We start from the raw sequence: 8379 nt of genomic DNA, 5'->3' as shown, positions 1-8379 counted from the left end.
TCATAACATGTACTCGTCTTTTTAGAAATAAGTAAAATGCCAAAAAACAAGAAGAGGAACTTTTAACGTCAACAGAGGAACAATTTCTTACATAATAACTTTTTTCTCTTAATATAATGATTCACAGTTCTCCTGCATTTTTCAAGAAAAAAATTTCTCACATAATAACATCTGGTTAGTAATGGGTGTCTTCTATTGCTATCTCATCTCAGCTCTTTTGTGTCCACTGAAGAGAATCAACATGTTATACAGCAGAGAGCTACATTTGCTTCATAGTATAACATGCTTTCATACCAAATTCAATAGAAGAGGTATTCTTAGCAATCCTCTGTGCCCTGCCTGCATAAGCCTAGCGAAGACTCAACTTCCAAAAATTGGCAGGCTTGCATAAATTGTTTATTAATTAATTGCCTTCAAGGTTGTGTACAAACTATAGCACATTTCTCATCCAGATACATGGTCTCTATAAATTACATTACCTACAAAACTCATCTTGCTAGAGCACTACTAGGACCCCACCACAGAGCAATCTCTTTGCAAATATAACGTGCTACTTCACATTAAGGTCATTACCCAGAGCTTCAGGATCTGACATTATTGATGCAGTCCCAAAATGTATTGAATCTCCATGTATCCTCTTCTGCAGATTCTCGAAAGTAGCCACTGCACTGGCATCCATGTCCCAACTCACCAACTGGCCACAGGAACTGCTGGCCCGGCTTGATCTGGTCATCTTGGAGTGACACCCTGGAGAAAATGTTGCGTGCTCCCTTCAATTTGGAGAGCAGCGCTGATCAAGTCCATGTAATCCTGCGCTATCTTTCTCTTCAAGGTTGCCATAGTTAAACATGGGGGCATTGTCAGGTTGGTTGCATGCGGGTTCAGTTTAGCATGTTCTGGACCAGGGGAATGGCGCATGTCGCCACGGAGAATGCCTTTAGATCCGCCTGGACGTCTGTCTCCCGGCATGTCATCCTGGCCCCGGCCTGGCGGCGACGGCGGCAGCTGCTGGTGGGGTCAGAATGTGAGAGTCTCGCCTGCCTATCGCGTCCCGTAGCTATAGATTTCCAAATGGGCGGCCCGGCCCTAGCCTGACGTGGCCCGGCCCGAAGCGGCCCGGCACTATCAGCCCATCGGGCCTGATAGTGCCATGCCCATCGGGCCAAACTAGCGGCCCAGGCCCGGCACTAAGGCCTTTTTATAGGGCCGGGCCGGCACGGCGGCCCGATTGGCCCATCGGGCTCTGGAGGCCCATCTGGCGCGCGAAGGCCGGGGCGGAGGCGGCCGGGGCGGACTGGTCGGCGGCGGCCGGGGTCGGCGGCGGCGGTGGCGGCGGCGGTGGCGGCCGGGGAGGAGGAGGCGGAGGCTCAGGTCGGCGGCGGCCGGGGCAGAGGCAGCCGGGGCGAGCGGCGGCCGGGGCGGAGGTAGCCGAGGCAGGCGGCGGCCGGGTCGGCGGCGGCCAGGGCGGAGGCGGCTGGGGCGGGTGGCAACCGGCGCGGGCACTGACCGGAGCGGAGGCGGCCGGCGCGGACCGCGGGGGTTGGAGGGTTGGAGGAGAGAGAGGGAGGGGCGGCTGGGGTGGGGTGGTCGGTTGGGGGTGGGGAAAATTAGGGTTTGATGATTTTATATGTTGGAGGGGAAGAGGGAAGGGGAGGTGGGCTGCTGGGCCATTAAATGAATCGGGCCGCTATCGGGCCGCCCATCATTGTGCCGTGCTTCGGGCCGGCACTATGGGCCGGAGTGGCGGCCCAGGCACTAACACCCCATCGTGCCGGGCCAGCTTGCGGCCCGATGGATCGTGCCTAGGGTCGGGCTAGTGCCGTGCTTTTTAGTGTCGTGCTTCGGGCCGCCCATCGTGCCTGGCCCATTTGGAATACTATACCCGTAGCCCTTGCTATTTGTCGTTAAGTTGTTCCCAACTTGTGCTATTTTGTACACAGGTACTGATTTTTGCTTCAGATTAGAAGCACACTTGCAGAGCGACTCAGAAGCAGACGTGCAGAGTGAAGCAGAACAAGACCTGAGCGAATCAGAACGCGACTTGCAGAGCGAACCAGATTTGTAGAGAGAATCAGGTTGATACAAAGAAACCATGTATGAACCAAATCAGCCCAGTTGGGAAGCGAAATGTTCCGATCCCTGGAATTAGTAAAGATTTCATCTGAGACTAAGGCAACTCACAATACATACTCTGTTTCCTCCGTCTCTTCTTATCTCACTTAATAAAGGCCATTCACAGTCCCTTCCATTTCATCTGAGGCATGTTCTGTATTATAAATTTGACTTGACACACTCTAAAGAGTAAAGAAGGGAACAAGTCACTAGCTCAGCGAATGAAAACTCTAGTCAGTTGCCTTCTTATTTATTTTGTTCTCTCCATAAGGATTCTAGACAGAATATATGACTGTCAAAATATGTATGTTTCAGGCGTGAGGCATGTGATGGATGATGATGGAACTGGCTTCTCCATGAGTTGCTTCCGTTTGGACTGACAGTAGTATTACCAAGTTAGAGTTGTAATAGGCTGCCTCGCTGATACAATTTATGCCAATCATCGACACAGTTATGTGACGCAGATGCTTATCTGCCTGATGGATTATCGATGACTGGGAACACTATACATGAACCTGTCTGTTCCCAGGACAAGAAGCACAATCCAAGAATTTCAGTGCTGCATCACTTGATTCCGGCGGCTGCCAAACACTTCATCTCAAGGTAAGTCAAATAATGCAGTCCTTTTCAGTGTTTTCTTTGAACATTTATGAAGATTTAACTGCAAGTTGTTTAACCTACAATATATGAGATCCAGTAAAGGATCAAGCTATCCCATTCTGAGCGCAGCGGTAAAGTTAGAAAAATAAATCATATTCACAGAAAGATACTGTGCAAATTCATTTAGATCTTGTGCATTTCTGTGGTGATTATGCCTTGCCAGGGGTCTAAAGTGATTCATGGTCTGAAGAAAAGTTTTCTTGCTCGTTGCCTCTAGGTTCACATAATCCAAGTAAACATGAAACTTTTTGTTACACATAGGAGCAATACCACAAATCATGTCTTTTTATAGTCATGCACATCAATAACTACAGTTTCAACCGATTGATGTCTACTAAACAGGATATATATAGGTTACATAGCAAAGAGAGATAGGAGAACAAGCTTCATATCGATGTTAACACAATCCTAAAGAAGTTGTTCATGTCTTTTTCTTATATTAATAAGGCTAAGAAGTGCAGAGAGTCAAACGTTTCAGTCTTAAGCACAGATTATTTACCTTCAAGATAGTGTACAAATCACAGTATAGATCTCACCCAGAAAAAAAAAATCGACCTGCGAGGGGCTAGCCGCCCCCCGAGCATTCTTATAAGGCCTTCTAACGCAGGCCGAGAAATCCCCCGAACCCCGGCTCTTTCTGACCTTGGGTCTGGTGCCATTTCCTAGAACCGTTACCCAGGCCGGGACCGTTACCGATCTCACCCAAATATGGGTGCTACAAATTCCATACCACAAAAAAAATTTAGCGCGCTAGAGCGTTACAACTCTGCTCATCATAGAGCTTATCTTTATAAATCACGTTACCCATTGGCAAGAGCTTCAGGGTCTGAGAATGTTGATGCAGTCTCAGAATGTATTGAATCTCTATGGATCCTCTTCTGCAGGTCCTCCAAGCTAGCGACACGTTGCAGAGAATCCGGCTTGGTGCCCATCTCTCGTCTGGTCAGAAGAATTGCTGCATTTGGGTGGTCAAGCTTGATTGGATCGCATTGAAGTGGCGCCTGAAGAAAATGTTCCATGCTATCTTCAATGGTGACAGAAACAGAACCCGCATCAGATGGACATGAAGAGAAGCGCATGCTGCTCGCTGTCTTGTCACATGTGGTGGATAACAGGAGGGTTGTTCCAGTTAGTCTCCTGACAGCTTCCTCAGCTATGTTCACCTGAAAACAATACTTTGTTAAAGAAATAAATTACAAGGATATGGGACCAATTATGTCTATGCCTACAGCCTCTGGGTAGGGGAATATAAAGGCAGTTGTGGCTAACTTTTATTTCAGTGGACTTTTGTACGATGCTTATTAACAAATGTAAAGTTCCAGAGAAAATAAGCATAAATGTAAAAGGGGTAGCAGTATAAGTTTGTGAAGATGTCTTTTTAATATATGATGGTGTGCAGATTTGTTAAATTAGCAGATTTTTGTGAAGACCTTTGTTTTGTGAAACATGATTGGAACAGTTATAGTATAAGCCCAGTTTGCAGTTATTGTCTGAATATGTAAAAATCCTAAAAACATGAACATTTTGAAATTCAAAAACGCCTTTACTCACGATACAAGAATACAGAGTTGTACATATACTCACACACAAGCATTATCAAATGTTTGTATGGTAGTATCCTGTTTGGACTTCTCATGTGCGGTATCGATGTTCTCAAGAGATAGAACAGCCCGTCCACAAGGGCAATACCACAGGTTTAATGGGACACACACTTGGAGCATTGGAACATGGAATGGCACTTTTAATATTTTGTTTCATTTTACAACTCCTCACACCTGTAAGAGAACACTGTTATTCTTAAAAATAAAATTATTAGAAGAAAAAAGTATCTGAAAAAAAAACTGCAACAGGGGAAAAGGAAAAAATATTTTATTCTCATATGTAGAAAGGAAAATAGAAAATGTGCTGTACTTTTTGCTACAGTAAGAAATCACCGTGGATGAAAACTGAATTTCACATGTTATCTAAAACAAGTATAGTAAAATTTCATATTACCTTTTCTCCGCCTTTTGTCCATACAAAGAAATGTAAACATTGATCTTAGTCTTGATGCAGTGCATAGTACAAATAGCTACAACTAATGCTCCCTATGGAAACATTAGTATGATAATATGCAAACTGATGCGGTTAAAAGCTTACAACAAACAACAGAAAAAATGTGTGACGCAGTTAAGATAAACGAACCTTTCTCCTCATAGTCTCAACATCAACTGTAAGATTTCTATTGTCAAGGGTCGCATCTTTGTATTTCTGAGTCATATCAGCCAGGCGCTTTAGCAAAGATGCATTCTCAGATGTTAACTTGGAAACCTAGAGAATTATATAGTAATTAGCATTATTATGTTCACTTCAGTTGGAGATTAACTTGGCAATTCATCTGTCACGATTTGAAACCTGTGATTCAAGATCGGTCAGGTGCGCTTGCTTCCTCTTTCTTGATCGCCTAGCTGATTCTCGATTTGACAGCATTCTGATCAAAACATTAAATTTAACTAAGTAAGATGGTGTGTTAAGCTTCCGACATACATACATACTAGATTTCATGTAGAGTCAAGGTAATGGCAAAAGACATGGAATTCCTGGATCTGGTTACTTTGAACTGCATCACTAACTTATCTAGGAATATAGGTATTAATTTTAGTACTAAAGCAATTTATAAAGTTTTTTTTGTGGATATGGACAATTGGACAGAGCTTGATGTGATTGGATCTTTCCTGCCTTCAAAGGCAATGAATGGTAAAGAAAGTGAACGAGAAAACTGAAGTATGTTGCCTTCTAACAAGGTTCGATCTCTCACTCACAACAAAATCAAGAAATGGTTTCAATTTAGCAAGGTCAATATATTCTCCTCAAGTTAACTCATGTAATGCAACAATTTATGTTACCTCCTCATCTTCTTTGTATTGGCAGGGTCAGTATTCTCCTCAAGATCGCCATCATCATCTGATTGTTCCTTTGATGTACCACTGTTAGCTGGATTTCCTCGAAAATCCTCATGGTCTATGATATTTGAGTTTGTAACTAGGGTTCCCCCATCTCCAGCATCTGTGTATCGAAATAAAGAAAGCAAAACATGACAGTAAAATATGTAAAACCCAATGGTGGTTGATGGTTTGAATGTTGCAAAAGGGCCCCGTATGCTTTCCAAACCACATATGCAGCATATCTGCACACTGCCAGGATGCAAATTGGAGCCAACAGAGTTGCATGCCCAGTGCAACTTACTAACAGAGTTGATGTCAGTGTTCAGTATAACTGAAGCAGATCAGGCTATTCATGTCTCAACATTTATGACCTCACCAACATTACTCATAGTTTAAGAACATTTCTCCAGAATAATTAATGGACACCATATGGACATCAACCAGTCACAAAGCTAATCCCTATTCTACGGAACTTCTGGTGAGTCCAGATCTTCATATGTAATTATCACAGAAGACTATAGCCGCTAGCAGATGGTTCAGCAGTACTTGAAGAAAAACTGAGAATCGAATTTACTGGGATAACTGAAATTTGGTATCTGATAATGTTCTATTGGAATGTTCAACTGGGTGAATGTGAGTTGAGAATGGGATTTGATTTCTAACACATTTTTAGCATTAGGCCTCATGCAAGACCACATTTCATCAACCTAAGGCCTTCGAAATCTTCCTGCCAGGCAATTTAGGCGTAAACATTTTGCCCAAGTTGCTTGATAGATTGACTCACTGTCACTGACATGTATGTAATTGTGAAAGGTCATAAATACCATCAAAGGAAGCTTGAGAAATCAATTGTGAAGTGTCTGAAGCTTGTGAGTTGCGGTAGCCCAACGAAAATTCTTGTGATTTAGCTTCCTGAAATGGACTTACATAAACATCACAGCAACAAAGGGGTAAGGGGCTGGGTGCAGCCAGTACACGAGGTTTCTGTCACAGTTAAGCTCCGGAAAGCCACTAGTACTGCACATCCTTACCCACATAGTAAGGGAAAACAATTATACATAGCTTGCAGTTTTGCAGAACCATTGGTTGCAAGGGTCAATATTAAAGGAATTCCAAGGCTATCCTTTCAATATATATTACCAAAATGCAAAATAAACATGCCATCTGTGCGCGAGATTGAGGACCACAGAAAAAGGCATGCATGATGTTCTTTTACAATATCCAAATAAAAGTGGATACTTCCCCGCGCGGGGGGGGGGGGGGGGGGGGGGCGGCGGGAGTAACCACTCAACTAGGTACTAATTACCGAATAGCTAACTCATGAAAATCAACGTATAAATTCATTTTCATATAACATATAATGTTTCCTATCGCTTTCAGATGGAAAAAGAAACAAAGAAGATATACTCTTTCATAAAAAATCTAAAAAGAAACAAGAGGAAAAGATCCTATCGGGTGTCCATCACATCAGGCTCATTCAATCATTTGTGGTCAATGACTCTCCATCAGAATATCCCAACGCTGTGTATGCAGAGTGTCCAAGACATCCTCCCTCCTCACATTCCACATAGACCAAATCAGTAATCCTACATGTCAGTGTCACCACTACAAGACTCCCTCGATTACCTTAGGAAAAAATCAGTAAGTAGTACGAGATACAGTTTTCATGTAAAGTGGCAGCGTTTGCATAAGAGAAATGGACATGCACAGTGCGGTGTCTTCCTCTGTTTCTCACAGGCAGGGGATTTTTTGTACCATATGTAAGTAGGTGCCATAAGCTATTGGAATTTCTGATGTGGCCCCCGGCATATCACTGACTGTGTTGGACTACATTGACAAGTATGCAGACCAACCAAGTTAAGATTTTTTTTTCAAGTCCTCAAATGAAGCAACCGATTCTTTTTCCTTTGTCAGATTTCCCAAAAAGTAAAATTTACAATAAAATTCGTATCCCTGAAACCGAGGGCTAGAACTTGCAAACTCTACCAAAGCGACTCCAAATCTTTGACGGAGGAGAAAGCGCACCATGGATTTGGCAACGGCGGCGCAGTACAGGTCGAGCCTCCTCTTGAGCACCGCCGCGTACGCGCCGGGGTCGCGGCCGTCTCCACCGCCGCAGCTAACCTCCATCACATCGTCATCGGCGCCGGCGCCGGCGCCCGCCATGCTTGGAGGAAAGTCGCTTTCTTTCTCGCTCCTCGTACTCGGTGAGAAGGGGAGGATGGAAGCTGGGAACAGCCTGAGCAATGGTGGTCACCGGAGGGGGGCGAGTTTATACCGGCAGCGTTGATGGGGAGACCTGTGGCGAGTGGCGACACTGTGGGCCTTTTCCGGAAATGCCCTTAGTTTTTTTTCTCATTTTGCAAGTGGGGTAAACAAAATGCAAGTATGGTGTGCTGCAATTGTCTTATATTCTGATGATTAGGCGAGTTGCAAAACTGTGGAATTTTGGGTTGCCATGCCGGGAAGATTGCTATGCAAGTGCAAAGTTTTGCCTAATCAATTACTAAAGATTGTTGCATACTCCCTCCGTCCCCTCCGTATCTTTACTTACACACTTCCCGGGCAACACTTACAAAGGGATAGAGGGAGTACGTCTAGATTTGACAACTTGCCCTCAAAGACTAAAGCCATTTCTTTTGATGTCAAAGCTTGACAACTTGCCCTCAAAGACTAAAACCAT

At 44.1% G+C, this 8379-nt stretch overlaps 1 protein-coding gene and 1 long non-coding RNA gene across 2 annotated transcripts; one reads left to right on the top strand and one right to left on the bottom strand.

The window, feature by feature from the left end:
* The first annotated feature begins 3 nt into the window (after nucleotides 1-3).
* On the top strand, nucleotides 4-3513 carry LOC120666856. Its single transcript, XR_005671908.1, has 2 exons — nucleotides 4-804; nucleotides 1941-3513. It is a non-coding gene; the product is annotated as an uncharacterized LOC120666856 (long non-coding RNA).
* LOC120666855 (light-inducible protein CPRF2-like) lies at nucleotides 3245-7962 on the bottom strand. The gene is made up of 6 exons (XM_039946839.1): nucleotides 7722-7962; nucleotides 6521-6608; nucleotides 5658-5817; nucleotides 5167-5242; nucleotides 4957-5082; nucleotides 3245-3935 (listed from the first exon to the last, which is right to left on the bottom strand). The coding sequence occupies exons 1-6, from the start codon at nucleotides 7860-7862 to the stop codon at nucleotides 3573-3575; spliced, it is 954 nt and encodes a 317-aa protein (XP_039802773.1). The 5' UTR covers nucleotides 7863-7962; the 3' UTR covers nucleotides 3245-3572.
* Between the last annotated feature and the right edge of the window lie 417 nt (nucleotides 7963-8379).

The sequence above is a fragment of the Panicum virgatum genome, chromosome 3N (assembly GCF_016808335.1).
Source record: "Panicum virgatum strain AP13 chromosome 3N, P.virgatum_v5, whole genome shotgun sequence".
NCBI lineage: Eukaryota > Viridiplantae > Streptophyta > Magnoliopsida > Poales > Poaceae > Panicum > Panicum virgatum.
The sequence above is the reverse complement of the archived record's forward strand: the minus strand, read 5'-3'. Positions and strand labels throughout refer to the sequence as shown.

What these genes read in the sequence shown, in the direction of transcription:
- LOC120666855 (XM_039946839.1), bottom strand. Translation starts at nt 7,862, where the DNA reads ATGGCGGGCGCCGGCGCCGGCGCCGATGACGATGTGATGGAGGTTAGC. An exon ending in CCGCCGTTGCCAAATCCATG is followed by an intron (nt 6,609 to 7,721) that starts GTGCGCTTTCTC and finishes AGTCCATTTCAG; the next exon opens with GAAGCTAAATCACAAGAATT. An exon ending in TTGAGACTATGAGGAGAAAG is followed by an intron (nt 3,936 to 4,956) that starts GTTCGTTTATCT and finishes TATTGTTTTCAG; the next exon opens with GTGAACATAGCTGAGGAAGC.